The sequence below is a fragment of the Lepisosteus platostomus genome, chromosome 11 (genome assembly GCF_059453375.1).
Source record: "Lepisosteus platostomus isolate fLepPlt1 chromosome 11, fLepPlt1.hap1, whole genome shotgun sequence".
Classification (NCBI taxonomy): Eukaryota; Metazoa; Chordata; class Actinopteri; order Semionotiformes; family Lepisosteidae; genus Lepisosteus; species Lepisosteus platostomus.
Genome location: NC_142621.1, coordinates 31,699,600 through 31,717,620, shown reverse-complemented (window position 1 = coordinate 31,717,620; position 18,021 = coordinate 31,699,600). Strand labels below are relative to the sequence as shown.

General features: G+C 37.9%; 1 protein-coding gene across 1 annotated transcript in view; it reads right to left on the bottom strand.

Moving 5' to 3' along the window:
* Window positions 1-18,021, bottom strand: part of ankrd13c (ankyrin repeat domain 13C) — a 46,621-nt gene that overhangs the window by 6,631 nt on the left and 21,969 nt on the right. The window contains exons 4-9 of the mRNA XM_088599147.1: window positions 12,800-12,885; window positions 10,415-10,460; window positions 5,221-5,287; window positions 2,507-2,651; window positions 1,473-1,604; window positions 594-755 (exon numbers count right to left, since the gene is read on the bottom strand). Of these exons, the coding sequence (XP_088455273.1) occupies window positions 594-755; window positions 1,473-1,604; window positions 2,507-2,651; window positions 5,221-5,287; window positions 10,415-10,460; window positions 12,800-12,885 (638 nt within the window). The remainder of the gene's footprint in view (window positions 1-593; window positions 756-1,472; window positions 1,605-2,506; window positions 2,652-5,220; window positions 5,288-10,414; window positions 10,461-12,799; window positions 12,886-18,021) is intronic.

Genomic DNA, 18,021 nt, shown 5'->3' with positions numbered 1-18,021 from the left:
CATAACCGCTTTACTCAGCACAGGGTCATGGGAAAACCGGAGCCTATCCTAGCAAGCAACCGGCACAAGGCAGGGTACACCCTGGATGGGATGCCAGTCCATCTCGGGGCATGCACACACACCCACCCACACCAGGGCCAATTTTCCCAGAAGCCAATTAACAAGGTGTCTTTGGACTGTGGGAGGCAACCAGAACGCCCAGAGAATATCCACTCCAACACAAAAAGAACATAAAAGCCCCAAGCAGACGGCACCCCAGGTTTGGAATTGAATCCAGGACCTCAGAGCTGTAAGACTGTGCCACCCTCTTAACACTTCAAGAATATGAAATCCAACAGAACTCTGTTCTCTATTGGAGGCAGCTTTGTTTCTGACCACATTCTTTTTTTAAAGCTGCAACTTTATGACTGGCTAAATTCGAAATACAGTGAGTTTCACGTTGTTTTTGAAAAATGATGTCACTAAAATAAAACTATAATACGTGTGGAACATGTTGAAAATAAAAACATTCTTCCTTTCAAAAGAAAGGGATTGTAAACTCACAAATTTTGTGTGAACAAGCAAACAAACAAACAAACAAAAAAAAAACTTACCTCAAAATTCTGCTCAATTAAGTTTCCTCCTTTGCTGAGGCTTTCCATTATGGCCTTATTTCGCAGAATGTCTTCTTCACTAAGATGTTCCCTTCGTTTCCTGGACTCCAAAACCAAACCATTCACAGAGTAGAAATCTGCTAAGAAATTGCCCACTCTTTCCTAAACAAAAAAAAACATATTATCAAACTAAAAAGACCAAATAGTATATGATTACTTTAATTACAACACACTTGCATGACTACGAAAGAATAATACGGTGTCTGTGGGTTAATCTATGGGAATGATGACACCGAGAATCATTAAAATGCAACAGAAGACATTGGTTCTAAAGCTCATCTGTTGCATTTTGATGTCTCTATGACAAAGTGTTCTGTTAAGAAACTCTGCATTATATCAAGACAAAAGGAATAAGTAATAAGGTTCAAAGTCTTCTGTGATGGTGAAATTTGACAAAATAGATTAAATAGTGTTGCTACTGGCAAAGAACATTTGAAAAGCCGTGATGAACATAACAATTTTGCTCAGCACAGATATACAAACTGAAAGAGTACATCTGAAGATTTATAGGTACTGACAGCCTGTCTAATTGCGAAGGACTTCAATGGATAAGTGGCTCAAAACCTTCTGCAGCCTGGCCAGCCTCAAAACGTTAACCAGCCCCATTGTACTTAGCCCGTCTGGCCTGGAGAAGCAGGTAATAAATATATTTATGTCTTTCAAAAAGGGTTTATTTCTTGGTGTAATTATACCATAAGTGTCCTTTCAATGTAATGTCCACATTTAGATATATTTATTCCAGTCAGTGCAGAATGTGTGACCAAAGCTCTTAAAGACATGCTAACAATTAAATCAAGAAGTGAAGTAACACAGACAAACCGTTTTGTCTTCTCTGAACAACCAGCCAGTCTGGGCTCGGGCGAAGGTAATGGACTTAGTGGAGAGTGTAGCAGAATAAATATCGCTGCTCATTAAAATATCCACCTCCTCCTCTGTCTCCACTTCTGACTCCTGGAATTTAGATTACAGAAAATACAAAATACCAAGCAGGTTTAACGCTAGAAGCCAGACAACTGCCACTGAAGTCCTGCATACACAAGGTTACACAGAGGAAGAGTATACAGCGTATTTCCAAACTTACACAAATCCCCATTATACAAAAAAAAATCAATATTGCTTATATAACTAATACTGAATTACAGATAGCATGTTTTACTTTTAGGTTGCAGAGAAAATATCCATATATTGATTGCAATTACAGACGTAAAAACTCTTAAGAGGAAAACGGAGTCTAAGATAACAGAATTCATGTTTATTCTGACACATCAGCTCCTGCTGAATCAAATAATTTGTTTTCTCTTTAAAAAATAATGCCTTAATACATTCACAGAAATAATAATAAAGCTTAACCTCCTTTTGCATTTGGTTACTTTATTCAATGTTTACTTCAATTGTATAATTCTCATTCTAAGGACAGCTGTCATTGGTAACACTTCATGCTCATGGTTTCCCATGGTTACCCTAAGCTCAACTAACAGTAACAGAGCCCAGCTGGGCTAGAGCAGCTATCGACAGAACATAATTAAACTAAGATGTCTTCACACTTACAGACCCCCAACCTCAGCTCTAAGCAGAGGCCTTTTCTAGTTCAGACAAGAATCCTGACTATCCACAACTATCAAATAATGTCACGGCATACACCATTGTATATATAAAAACAAAACAAAATGCAACTGAAAGTAATCTATGATCTTGCTAGGAGAGCTCTTGTATGAATGACACCATCAGAAAACTGCATATTCTGTGGCCATCTGCCAATGTGTAACACTCTATTCCAATTCCAACTCAGATAATGCTCTGAGGTTGACAAGCAGGCTTTCTGTCACTGGTTTCTCAGCCACGAATCGCTTTACCTCGTGATGGATGCGCTGGTAGACCTTCTGTTCGTTATCAAGAACGACAAAGGATTCGGAGGGCGCAGCGTCGCCATTGAAAATGAAGCTCAGATCCCCCCGCTGGCACTTCATGTCTGTGAAGTCGATGAGCGTCGTGTCCAGCCTGAGAGAGGAGGCAAAAACGACACAAGGGAGTGTTGATACCGAGCCAGTAAGACGCCAGAGAGAAACATGAGTCGCCACTTGAGAAGTGTTGAGAAACACTTATTATTCTAACAACGGGTGATGGTTTCTGAACACTGCCTCGTTGATAGCAGGGGGAAATAACACCATGGCCAATTTGAGAATAACCGGCTTCAACAAAGCCGGAAAAAGTAAAAGGGTGACAGTATTAAATATGAATGACTAAAGTCTGGTTTAAATGAAGTTATTCCAGTCAGCGCTTCTCTCTCTGGGTAGTGATGAAGTAGAGCAATGCTAAAGACAAAGTGTACATCCATTACAGCCTATGATCCAAAGGAAGGCAGTAAAAAAAAAAAAACCCATAAAATTTAATGCCTGACACTGTAGCAAAGAAATTATTTGCAATTACTTATTTGAAAAAAACATGGTATAAATTTGATGTTTTTTAACTATATTATTATACTATAATGTTTATTATTGCAAAAATGTAACAGATCAATAAACAGGTGCTAAGTATTGCTTCACAAAGCCCGTTACTTTTACTGTACTTAAACATACATTCATGTTCATTCACTGTTGATTCTACACTGAATCTAACAGAAGACATGGCAGTCAAAGGACTCCAGCCTGGTCTGGATTATTTCAAGTTTTCCAGGTGCCAAATATGGAGCTCTCACTTGCAGTGAAAAACAACCCTTAATGATCTTCACATCAAATGGTGAAAAGCTCTAGTATCTCTAAACATTTCAATGAAGAAACGATAAGGTGAGGCCTAACAGTGAAGAGCTAGACAGCATTAGGGCACGCTTTGTACTTTAAATGAAACAAAATTAGGTGAATTATAGTAATGGAAGGCATCAACATTGCATGAAATTTGTTATATATTAACTGAAGCTCTACCAGTTACCAGGGGCTCATAAATAATTATGTATTTGTCACATATATCATGAACGTATGTTGATAACCAAATAATAACAAAGGCTCTTTAAAGTTATTTAAAGTTAACATTCTACTGACCTGCTTTTGGTAATCATCTATAGATAGCGGTACAGTCAATAAGAATAGTCTGTATTGATGTGTACACACATACACTGCCCCACTGAAATACGTGGGGCATAAATAAATAATTCTAGAATGTAATTAAATTAAATAAACATGAACAAAATATTCTGGAACAGCATGTTCCAGAAGTGTATCCAAATTACTAGAAACAGTCCAGCATGTGGCATGTCCCAGGATTCTTGAATACTGGAAAGCAATAGCAAACCAGGCACTTTCCTTAGTGGGTTATGCTATGGGAGAAAAGGCTGATGTACAATAAGACATAAGTGTTGGCGTGTGAGTGACTCTGGAGAATTGATGAAGGTAATGTGTCAATTCAGATAGCCACAAAGGTTTATAGGTAGTTGTTATCATACACCGAGAGGAAGCATAATTCCAGTCGCAAGACACTGCTGAACCACTTCCCATATTCCATGAAAGGCTACTGCATGTGATGAGTGGTCCCATATCCGAAACTTGTTTTGGAACCCATGTGTTAGAGCTGCAATTACAGCTAGAGGTGGACTGATGAGAGGTATTTGCTAATTTCCTGGTAAAGGATTACAGAAGATCAACAGCATTAAGTGTCCATCGTAAAAACATCTTTAATGATCTCTGAAATTCAAAGCCAATTAGGTACCTTTCCTCTTTTAAGACATTTTCCCTCAAATTCTTCCATTTCCAAACACAAGCCAAAAACCAAAATCCAGATGCTTTAACAGATGCCACCAATGATCCTAACCTGACCCTGCTGCTGATTAAACATAATGTGGGAGCTATGTGCAGTCTCTAATGTTAATTCCACAGTGGCTAGATGTCAAGCTGACAGGAGATGAATAAAATCTACAGCAAAGGGTCACTAGCACTTATATAACTCCCATCTGTGTAAGGTCTATTTTAGAGTATAATCTGTGCCAAACCTCTACCTGTCATCTTCATCTTCTGAAAAATACAATCCATCCACCCATTTTATTCTTTAGCTTGTTGCATCACACTATAAAGGACAGTTTTTACAGGGAAGTGCTAATCTGAAGAATAATTGGAAAATTAATGACACAGAAACAGTTCTTTTTTGCATATATGATTTCACATTATCAGTTCGTAACAACTATTACCACTCTGCTGTGCATTCTTAATTCCAATCATACAGAGTAACATTGCTGAAGTGGATAACTGGTAGGAGCTTCCAACATTATGAGAATGTCCTACATTGGTTTTTCACATGTAGAACAGTCACCTACAGTGCACCATTTACAACAGTATGAAAGATCAGTAGACACTTCTTCAAAAGAGTAATGTTTTACAAAAACGGATGTCAAGACTAACTTGGAAAGGAGAGGAACGTTGATGTGCACAATATATACATTTTTTCATGTCAAATCAGAGAACATTACATCACGATTTCTTACATTTTTGTGTTCGGTGTAGACAACACATTATGGCTATCACACCTAAAAGGTAGGATACTGATCACTTACTGAGCAAATACATTCTAAAGAAAAACATACCTGATGTTGATACCTTGCTTGTATATTTTACAAGCATCTGAAGGCAGAATTCGGGAAAGCAAAGGCACTGAAAGACAAGTAAAAAAAAGCATTACAAGGAAGCATTGTTTTATACAAATATTTGTGGGTGTCTGCAACAAGGTTCCCAAAGATGCTGTTGAAGCAGATACCATCATACCTTCTCTTTCAAGCAACAGCTGGATGAGATAAATCAATTTGCTGCTAACTACTAATATAAGCTACTGTAGATGGGCTGTTGACAAACTTTCTTATACTCTTAGCACATGGGGGAAATGGGGGCATGGTAGCTACTACTGCTACCTCCCTGGTTTTGGGTCCAATTCAAGGTACTTTGTGTGGAGTTTGCATGTTCTCCGGTGTCTGCATGGATTACCTCCAGTTTCTTCCCACCTCCCTGTGAAATGCTGGCTAATGCTGACTGGCTAAACTAAACTTCCTCTCTCTGTGGCCCAATGATGAATGGAGGTCTGCTCGGGGCAGGGATGCCTGTGTACTTTTAGTCACATCTTGCGCCATATGAATCTGGAGACAGCCTCTGGGTTGGCATGATGCTTACCAGGAAAGGCATTTCTGATAATGGATGTGTGATTATAATTTGATTCACTTTCTACTGCCATCTGCTTGTGTGTACTTAAAAGGAGAGCTTAAGGATAAGCTGCAGTGTGCTGAAATATTTATTTCACAGAAACAATGGCACAGAAAAATCATTTAATAACGTTTGCAGAACTGAATGTGAATTGAAAGAAATTTGTTTTTGTACCTGAAGCAACCGCTCCAAGAGCTTCTTAAATATTACGGATATGCAGACACTACAAAACATTTTTCGCAGTTTTTGTCAGACAAATACGTTTAGACATACAAAGATACAAAGATATATCTTTCCCCTAAATGTACTTGCCTATTTATGTATCTTAAGGTGATGGAGCCATTACATCTTGCTGTTGGGTACTGTAGACCTCCATAGTAGGTTTTTTTTGTAACTTAAGATACTGGATTCACTTTACAGTTCTGGCATACGTATAAAAAAGTAATCAGGCACACTATGTGCCATAATGGAATCAAAAACAACTAGAAAGTACCTCACCTGCAAATGCTTATTATTCCCGCTGTTTAATCAAAACAGACTTTGCTAAAAAGACATTCAGTGTAGAACCGGTGCCATTAAAACAAGCACTAAGTTAAATCTTAATTTTAAAATAACGAGTGTTCTGTTTCCTTATTACTGCTGTGTAATTTGCTCATGTCAACAAATGTCCAAATAAAACTTTTTTAGGTTGCGGACCTAAACTTTGAAAAACCTTGAAATATTTAGCTAGTTTAAAAATTAGTTTATGCTAAAATAAATGCATTGCAAAATCTCACCATTTTCCTAAAGAGATAAAGATATGGCAATTAAACCCTCACTACAGCACAGAAAACACAAAGATAACATGTTTAGCAACAAAATTACTAGGAGCAATATACATGTATTGACTGCTACTGATTACTAAGCCTGTAAAGCTATATTATTTTAAAGTTCCCCACAAGAATATAAATTTAAACACCGTTTCCTCTGTGTTTTCTCATGTTTGTCTCACTAACTCAAATTCAATTAGTAATGGAATATGTCACCAGCTAAGCTTGCAACTAATTCATTAAATTAATCTTATTATATTAAGTCAATGAAGGGTTTGATTGTGTAATTGAAGGCTTGGCTAGGACAAAAACTAACAGGTGTGTGGGTCAGCAGGACCAGGGTTGGGAACCACTGGCCTAAAGATACAAAGGGTGAAATGTCAGTGGAAAAAATACTTAACTTTAACTAGTTCAGTCTATTGCTTGTCATTTCACACTTGTAGCGACTTGGTTTAAACTAATTGCTGACTTAGCTGTGTCTATATTATTGCTTCCAGGTCTTCACTAACTGCGAAGTTACCTATAAAACAGGACTGTTGAACTGGATGGAATTCGAATTATTTCTTGACCTCAGGTGGCATATTGCAGCTGTTTTGCCAAAGCCAGAGGAGACAAAAAGATACATCTCCCTTAATCATTACCAGAAGGGCAAGTTTACACAAGTGGTCAAACTCAGTGTCCCCAGCATAGCTGAAACACAAGAATGCAAACTTGTGATACAGACTTATCAGTGATAATACTCTTCTTAGGTCTATATTGATTCATTCCGCTGCACCGGTCATTAACTACTGATAGTAAAATGTTAAAAATAATAATCTTTCTATAAATATAGCTTTGAAATTATTTGAAATTAAGACATTTAGTTAGAAAACACAAACCACTTAAAGCACTTAATATTGCTACTTTTCATGCGCCATGGGTTAAAGTTTTTATTAATTTTAAATAAAGTTCAACTGCGTTCATCCAAGATAAGAATCTTTAGCTTTTTACCATTTCTTATATGCAGATAAAAAGTTGCCAAAAACATCACCTAAGACAGGGTTGGGGGGCTGTTCTGGTGTAAGAGAACTGTAGTCACAGGTTTCCTGGTACGCTTAAATTAAAAGTGATATCATCAGTGGTCACTTGAATAAAGATCGCCAAAAAGTTGACTGTACACATGTATGAAAAAGTATATAAAGTACAAACACAGACTCCACTCTCTTTAACAAAAAATCAGACTAAAGGTTTAAATTTACCTTTCTCTGCTTGAAAGATGTCAATTATCCAGGAATTAACCAAGCCCAAAATGGTTAATAACCCTGGTGACACTTCGAAAATAATGAAAGCACCAGATATTTCTTCTTGTTCAGGGCTGTGGATGCCAATTTGGCCTATTCTTACGAGGAACAAAAAGGCTGTTTTGCTGGTCTTTTAAACAGACCGGAGGCTCAAGGTCAGGTCTTGCATAACGTTGCTTTGCTGTGCAAGCGAATTTGGCAAGGGCTTCTGAAAAGCAAATGAAAATGGTTGAAGCAGAATGCTGAATAATCCCAGAAGACAAAAGAGGATGTACTTTAGCTCTAAATTCTACCCCAAAAGAAGAAAAAAAGATTTAAATGCACAAAACCAGCATTTTTTCCTGAAATTCTGTATTCTTTTCTTCAATCAGAAACCTTACAAGAGTTATTTGGATTACTAACTAAATTGAGTAGTACACTAGTTCAGAACAAGTGCTTAGGCTGACTAGCTGGGAGCTATGACACTGTCTCTGAGGTGCTGACCTCCTTCACTGGAGCCATTGCAAATAAATGTGTGCCTGTTTATTCACAATTTCTATTTGGGAACTCACAGTTGCCCATTGTATCTTTCATATGCTATTTAAGCTGGATGCACATGTACATATTCAGCCAAAGTCACATTTACCTATTTTATCTCTTTCCAATGTGGAACTGCCCTTTCCCGACAACCCATAACGATCCCCGACCCTTCCGAGGGGTGGAAACATGGGCAGACTGTACACGCCGGATATACCCACAGCCTCAGCCATTCACCTTCTGACAAGCCATCAGAGCTCAGTGCCTGGAGGAGCGGCTCTTGCTGACAACATTACAAGCCAAGTGTCCGCAAGCTTTTACTGTTATGCAGCCAAGCCAAAAACACACGGACTGACTCAAGCCTGCTCCACTCCAACTGTGCTTGGCTATAAGCAGAAATCCGAGGCACACAAAATAATAATAATAATAATAATTGCTTACACTTATATAGCGCTCTTTCTGGACACTCCACTCAAAGCGCTTTACAGGTAATGGGGACTCCCCTCCACCACCACCAATGTGCAGCATCCACCTGGATGATGCGACGGCAGCCATAGTGCTCCAGAACGCTCACCACACATCAGCTATCAGTGGGGAGGAGAGCAGAGTAATGAAGCCAATTCACAGAGGGGGATTGTTAGGAGGCCATCATTGATAACAGCCGATGGGGAAATTTGGCCAGGATGCCAGGGTTACACCCCTACTCTTTTCGAGAAACACCCTGGGATTTTTAATGACCACAGAGGGTCAGGACCTCGGTTTTACGTCTCATCCGAAGGACAGCGCCTGTTTAAAGTATAGTGTCCCCGTCACTATACTGGGGCATTAGGACCCACATGGACCGCAGGGTGAGCGCCCCCCGCTGGCCCCACTAACACCTCTTCCAGCAGCAACCTTAGTTTTTCCCAGGAGGTCTCCCATCCAGGTACTGACCAGGCTCACACCTGCTTAGCTTCAGTGGGTTGCCAGTTGTGAGTTGCAGGGTGATATGGCTGCTGGCCATATGATAAGATGACAAAATGATAAGCCTCTTCCTGGACAGCAGGGCCCCATGTCTATTCCAGTCCAGCACCTTACTAGTTGATCCACTCAGGGTCACACTGCTTTTTTCAGCTTTTGAAAAGTTAGATCTTTCTATACTTGCGCTCTCCAGGTGAAAGAGTGGCCTTTCATGGGAGGTAGAGGGTACAAGACGAGATTACACCCTAGACTGGAGGTCCGTGCTGACGCACACACCCACTTGGACAATTAAGAGATGCTAAACAATCTTGCCAGCATGTCTGGGAGCTGTGAGGAAACCAGAGCACCTGGGAAAAAAACCAACAAGCAAACACAGGGAGACCACGCAGCCTCGCAATTTCAACAACCTACAAGTTTAAGGTGCCCCTTCTATTGAGGCTTGGCTTGGAAAATAATGCAGCATTCACTGTAAAAAAACCAATGTTGGCTTTAAGGGTGAATGAAACTAAACCACTGATAGAGGTGGAGCTGCTCACTAGAGGGAGCTACACTCTGCCGCAGTAAGTGAAAACTGCAGTTCACCAGAAGAAACTCTTCACATCAGTCATGCCCTGACTACCCTTTACAATGTTTCTTTCCTTAATGTATTTTCATTAGTTTTATGTTTACCTGCATAAAATCTTCAGTTTTATACTTTAGTGTTTCATAAAACAGTGACAAAGGTGAAACTATCATATAAAACAGTAACAGTACAGTAAAGCACTTTTCATGGCAGGGCTATCAATTTCAGCAGGTTGCACAGAAGGATCTCAGGATACTGTAATGCTTGCCTATAACTCTTTTCAAGGCACTTATTTTCTTTATTTAAAAGTATTTTAATCTAAAAAACACTTTTCGCATTTTCACACTGATATGTTTGTTTTGATTTAATCAAGTTAACATACTGTACAGAAATACCTAATTACTTTCTTAAATACTGTTTAATTTTACTGTTTAATGTTAAAAAAATATTATAGACTCACCCCAACTTTGAAAATCCCAGTGAAGCTCTAAGTAAAAGTCTCCCAGCTGAAAAACAAAAGAAAGCATACACTGTTATTGGGGAGAAAAGGAATTAAGAATCGTGTAACTTGGCATCGTGTTATATGCTTAAATATATTTTCCAGCTTCAGCTAAAATACTTCACTGTCTATTTCTAACTTCTTAAGGGTATGAAGCAACATATCATGTCTAGGCTGTCATGACTGAAAGCTGTTTAAAATCATATATACCTGTAAACACCTGTAGAGTACAGTAATATTATTAGGACTTTGGATGTTTGTGACCACAACTTTTAGACAGGACATTACATTTGGAAAATGCTTCATATTGAGCCAACTCTGTAACTCAAATGCAATGAAAAGGTGCATTTGTAGCAGAACTGAATTCCCTAATTCTTCCAGTATAATGAACTACTTTTGCAACTAAAATTCTAATTTGTTACTCTTGTTACACCAGCCCAAACTTCAACTTCCACTTACATGCAGAATATTAATTTGCATTCTCAAATATCTGAATGCAAATTAATGTAATGGAGTGTTGTAGTTACACTTTAAAACTAGAGACTGTAATTAAGTGTGTGCAACACGTTTTAGTGGCGTCAGGCAGCTTTTCAGTATTATTTAGTATCAAGTGATGTTAAAAGAATGTTGCAGCATACATTTAAATAGTTTACTTCTGCAATTACCTAAATTTAACTGAGACAAATCACACTTGTCGATTGAAGTCTTTTTATTATCGGAAATAAGACCTTATAGAAATCTGGACTTTCTCAGATAACACATCGTGCTAATGATCTGTGACCTGATTCTTTATATAATCACTGCTGAACACCTGTGGGAGATGTGTGATCAGATGCAGATGTACTGGATCAGTACTACTGACATGCAGAACAACACAGCTTGTTAATCCATCAGCTCTGAGTAACTACATCTTTATGTGCCATGCCCCTACGACTGCTTACAATATTTAAATGTGAATATCAATTTCGCACACCATTTTCCCATACTTTACAATCAGTTTTGCATATTACATAATTTTAAATAAAGCCCTATGTCATCTTTAGAACTTCAGGACTATACCCTAGTTTGTATACTTGCACACAACAATTTAGGTAAAGCTTGACTGAGTTAAAGATGTCATCCAATGTTTGGTAGCTTAAATAATTGCTTCTCCTGTGAAGACTTAAGGCGAGAAAAAGAAAAACCCATGTTTGGTTTCTATTAAATCCTGAAATTTCTACATATGCGATTTCAGTCTTACGTAGAAGACAAGAGTTATGACAATAACAAATCAATTTAAATGGCAGTTTTTGGCCTAGGAGCTGTACTGGGAATTGAAAGTCGATCATGATGACACAAGTACAGAATGTGAAAGGTTAGGGCATAGAAAACAAGCCCTGAGATAAAGCAAAAATAAATATGCTGGAGAAAAATGAAATTGTGCCTTCTGTCTAGCTATACATGCATCCTTCTGTTCTAAACACAGAATTTACCCTTCGCAGCAGATCTGTCCCCAGTAAACAGATTTCCTGTATGACAGTGCTGAAGATTTAAAAACATTTTCAACAGCCTTTTAATGATTATTACTATCATAACAGCCACCACAGTAGACTCTGTCCTTCTGCTAAAAGTGTTACATTCCAATGTTCTGGTTCATGAAAAAATCCCGGGAGCAGTGTAAAATGAGTTACACTGCAAGCCACATTAAGTCACTGACTGATGTTGAGGACTCCACAGAAGTGTGTAATGAGGTGCCTTCCTTCAGATGACACGTAAAACCGAGGTTCAGACTCTCTGTGGTCACTAAAAATCTCAGGGTGTCTCTCGAAAAGAGTAGGGACGTTACCACACTGTCCTTATTATAATCATCATCATTAAGACTATAGACCTATACTGTATATACAAGACTACATGCAAGAAGATCCCAGCTGCCAGCCACATACCTTAAATCCAATCTCTATGTCGTAATTTCCCGTTTTCTATTTTTCTAGAATGTAGACATGTGAGGTGCGCTTGATGAGTATATAGTGTTTGCTTTTCAAAGCTTGAAATTTTATTTATACGTTTTTTTACCACTAGAAGCACCTTAGAAAGAACAGAATCAGAAGACATATACAGTAATATAGCAAAAGAACTAGTCAGGCTTGTATGAATGCACAGTTTCTCTGTGGTTATATGTCAAAATTTAACATAACAAAACAACAAGATGTACGACCTGACAGGCAAGATTCACCATTCTTAATTCAGTGACCTTATTGTATTGTACTTTTTCACAGGCATTCAGAGAAGGCTCTCCAATTATTAAATGTATTTCTTTGCACATTTTGAAATGATGATGGATATCTGTAGTAATGTGGTGCACTGTACCTCCTTTAGAGCCTTGAGTAATCTGGGCCTCTTGTCCTCTACACTTTCTCTGGACTGCTGCTTCAGCTTTCTGAGAAGAGCTGTGACTGCAAAGGAGAAAGAAGACAGCACTATAAGCAAATGGAGCACCACCCAGAATCACACATTTGAACAGTGCTAAAAAACTGCTTCGTGGCAGTTTTGGAAAGGCTTCAGAATATGAAATGCTATGATGAACAAACACCTGGAAAAATTAACGAGATTTAATAAAAGCGTACCAACTCTTAAGTAGTAACAGGAAAACTATGGATAATAAGATCTTACAGAACATACTTAAACTTAACACAGTGAGCAGGGTCCGTTATGAATATTCAATCAAGGCTGGGTCAATAAAGAGACTCATCTAAACAGGATACTCCAAATTAAACATTGGATTCTGCTGAAAGCCCCGAAGCACTTTAGACAAAGTGACTTTGTTTAAAGTACAAAATGCTGATACAAAATTAGAAACAATACCAAATGACCAGGGTCTTTCTTAAATAAAATCACACAGAAACACAGAAAACAGTGGACCTATAAGGGCAAAGAATAATCAGTGTCCCAGGGGAATATCTTTCTTCAAGACCTTCTGAGTCAGCTAATAATAACTTCTGAATTGTCAAAATGATTCAGTTGAAGAATTTAATTATGTGCAAATCTCTTAACCCTCTTCAATTACTGTATAGTCAATGCCCACAGAGCCCAAACAACAGATAAACATCTCACAAGGAAGATCTGAAACCCATGGTAGTATCGAACAACACTGCAGTTATATCTACAGTATCTATCCATTCCTATTCAAACAAAGTCTAATTGTACTAAAATACACAATATTTCCAAAGCTCTGTTCTTTTTCCTAAGAACCTTCCCAGTTTCTTTGAAATTGCCATTTTATAATTGTAAACATTCCTTGCTATAAAGCTGTTGTCACTTTTAATGAGACATCAGGCCTTTTGTTTTTTTCCATATGGGTATATATTAAAAGTTTTAAATGATGTCTATTTTGGGAAACATGAACATCACAAACAACTACAATAAAACACAAGGACATACTTTATTAAAAAAGACCTGGCTTTAATTCCAAATTCTACATGCATTTTCTAATGATGAGTAGCTGGGTAAGAGCTGAGAACACCTTGCTTATGCCTTAGATGAATGCATACCGTAACATCAGCTGCTGCTCAAATGTGTATAATTAAAGCATAAAGAGATTACACACATCAATGACTCCTGACTTCACTAAGCATGATCTGAAACCCCAGTAGGTCCAAACACAATTACATGTACCTAAATCCTTCTCCAGGCTACAGCCTGCACAACTTCTAAGAAATCAGTCACTATCATGCTGGCTTCAACTAACCCAACCTATGGCTGATAATCTAATGAATATGTAGTACTTGATCCAAACCTCATAATCCTTGCACTTTGGTACAGACTTCTATGTGTATAAATGTATGTAGGGACATCTGGATGTCTTTGGAGGATGGGAACGCAATTCAGAAAAACAAACACACAAGTCAATATAAATGTCTGCAAGTAGTCAAGTGGTCACAATTATGGGGCCACTGCAACATATTACTGATGTTTATTACTATGAAGGAAACAAGAAGCACAGTAAATATACATGTGAGTGAGAATTAACCATCTAAAACTAAAACAGAAATTGTCATAAAGTGGCAGTAAAAATGTTGTTCTCGAACTACCAGCCCTCTAGAAATAAACATGCACTACACAACACTGACAAGTTTTGCTTGTTTTTTTTCCTCACCATCAACTCTTGGGTCGGATAACTTCCAAGAATTATTTCACTTATCCATGACGTTTATCTTCCAACCAATCTTATGGCATCCATTCAAGGTAGAATTTTGCCATGTCCTTTCACACCAATTCTTTGTCAAGATACAACACATTTCTAAAGGGTATTTACCCACTTCGTTTCTTTCATCTGGACAGACTGCACGATAAACTAGCTGCAAGGAGAGCAAAGGCTGGTTAGGAAAGAATATAAGATCCCTGCCCACCTCTCACTATGGCTTCTTTATGCAGACACATTCTTAATACACTATGCAGCACACACAGGTACTTAAATTAAGCTGAGGCTGCACTCGGTTGCTTTTCATTCATGCAGTGCATGTGAGCTTTTATTGAGAAAAGACGGCTTATAATGGATCAGTCTCAAGCAAAAATAAGAAAATGGATTTCAAGCACCGGGCACAGCAATCAGGCAAGACAAAGTTTGAATTTGGATCTGGAACTGTAAAAATAAAAACAGTTCTAATTAAATCAAGATCTATCCAAACTTAAAACTAATAAGACAATTTAGTGGCTATAGTGCTGTTTCTGTTAGCACAGCTCTACTTACTGCGGCACAAAGAATACATAGCAAATCTTTTCAAACAACTTCCCCCGGAGAGAATGAAAAACAACATAAAGCTGTTTCAGTGGATGTTTTAATCATGGGATTTAATCACATATATTTACTCTTCTACTATGGAAGCTGGTCTGTGATTTGAAATTAGGATTAACACAAACATAATTCACAGCAGAAAGATCATTTGTGTAATAAATACTGGAATTTGCATATAGAGTACATATTTCTCTCAATGAAAACTCATCTGTGCTTGCACAGCATGTACAGCATAAGATGCTGCGCTGGTGACTTCTTAAAGCATGTGTGATTTTAAGTAAATTGATCATGACGTTCTAATGATTTCTGGAAAAAAAATGGGTTCTACGTGATTTTAATAAATCTACTTGCTTGGCACAACTTTTCTTCTGCACAGATTCATCATACAAAATTGTATTAAATAATTTTAAAAATACCATTTTAAAAATGATTCACGTAAATCAGTTAGACTTTAGTAAAATTAAAAATTCAGTCTTCATCCTGTATAGACTGATGGCATAGCTATTAAAAAAAATAAGTACAGTAATTTTAAAACAAACTAATTAAAATCCACAGTGAATCAAAAATCCCGGTGCATATTCGTTCGCTGCACTCTCGATCTTTCCCTAAAATTGTTGAAAGTGGTTAGATCCATTTGGCTTCATTTCTAAAGTTCTGAGAAACTGATGTTGCTACTTAAATTTCACATTTGTTGTTCTTTGTTTCGGCAAAGTATAACTGTTAATTTAACTTTTAATGACGGTCCTCAGAATGAATTTTGTTCAGCATGTATTCGTTCCAGAACTGATCTCTCATGAAAAGTGAGATAATACACACTTGTACAGTCAGAAACAAATTCTACCTGTGAATCATGGATGAAAAAAACCCTTTCAGAAAAACCAAATCAGTAGTTTGGCTAATAGCCAGGCTGAATATGGAACTGCTACTTAATTTTAGTCCTTGCCGAAAATTTCCCTCAATTCTTCCTGACTTGCTGAATAAACCCCTGGTCTGGGCTTTCCAGTCATGGTGTTTACAGCTCCAGCACCTTTTGATTGTGCTTTTTTGCCAAGTACTGCAGTGATTAAACCTTAGTAAGAAATGTTCTTACTAGACCTTTATAATTGCTCCCTACTCTTATGCCTCTAACGTGCAGCTTCTTAGGGAATCAAAACATTAAAATTATCTAACCAAACAAATTATAAGGTAGTGTAAATTAGAATATCTAGAATCAGGAACCATTCTCAGATGAAAATGTGTAGTCACCAAGTTCAAAATTAGGACTTAGACATTGTCATTATTCTTTATTTATTGTTCTGTAATGTGCTGTTGTTGTATGTTGTCTGTTGCGCTGTGCACGTCCCGAGAGAACAGTGTAAGAATGCCACTGTACATGTGGAAAATAAATCCCTCTATCTAGGAAAGCCTGCCCCAGGCCAGATATATATTGGAACAAGCAGAGGTGAAACTGAAAGTGGAAAAACACAAAACACACTTTTTTCAGCTCAAAAGGCCCTTTCTACTTTTCAGTCAGTTTTAACCTCTGTGTGTTCATTTTCAATGTGCATGTTGCTGCAGGTCAAAGTGAAAGACCTTTTCAGCGTCTATTCTGTGGCACATGTCCAGCTGCACATGCTGTATGTCAGCGTTTGCATGGAAGCAGTTATGATCTGCATCATGTGGCTGCCTTTTATTCTTGTGCACAGGCATATACAGTGCACTTGAAAATCAACAGCCATAGAGTTTGTCAACAGCAGGCACTAGTATAAGCTGCCCTTTCAAACCACCCTTTGGATCTGATCCAGCTGTAGAATATTCTCCCCAACCACTCCAAGCAGTCGGAAGCAATCTGAGTCATTTAGGTTACAAGACAAAGCTCTGGCCTGCTGAAATTCAGTTTCATTTGAGGGCTTTCTTATTTCTTATTTTGTGGAAAAAGCTTTTCAAGCATAAAATATTTTTTCAAAAAACAAGGGAGAATCTGCGTGTTAGACACCTAAAAACATTTAATATGAGACAAAATTCGGAGGGTCGTCAGGGCAGGTTTTTTTATAGCAATTACTACACATTTTTCTTACCATCAATGAATGACAAAGGTTTGAGGAAAGACTTCAAGAGGTTGGAGAATGATGAGCCACTCCTGAAATATAGCTGGAGTCCAAAAGGTCAGAATAGTATTTGGACATTTTTGTTTCACTTGTAGTGTGGAAATCTTTGCTATCTCCCAGGCGTATGTGAACATACAGCAAGGAAATCCCAGAGGAAGAACAATCGTGCACATCAGAAAGGAACGTTTTCACTTCATTGCAATTCAGCAGGATGGCATTATTATACCACCACTACACATCACATTGCTTCTGTCAAAAATGTCAGAGTAAATCCATTTTTATCACTTAAAACGCTATGTTAAGGTCTGCTGTGAACCGCTTTCTACACCCAAATGTAGTCTACTTTTCCCCCCAATCTTCACTTGACTGGTGCTGGATATACATGTTTTACTAAATAATTTACTTCTGCGGTTACTACCTGCTTGACAGAACAGATGTAATGTTTAGCGCTGCCACCGCAGCTTGTGTCACATGTTGTCCACTCGCATCGCTTTCAGTGTACAGGGTGGCACACTAAATAGGCTGTGGAGAGGTCCAGGGTTTGATTCTTTTCTGGAGGGCCTTCTGTGTGAAGTTTGCATGTTGTGTCCATGTGCACAAGCGTTTTCAAGGGGTATTATTAAATGTCAGCTTCATAGAACTTTATATATATATATTGAAAATCACCATGAATAAGAGCATCTACAAAAAAATAAAATAAAAAACACAAT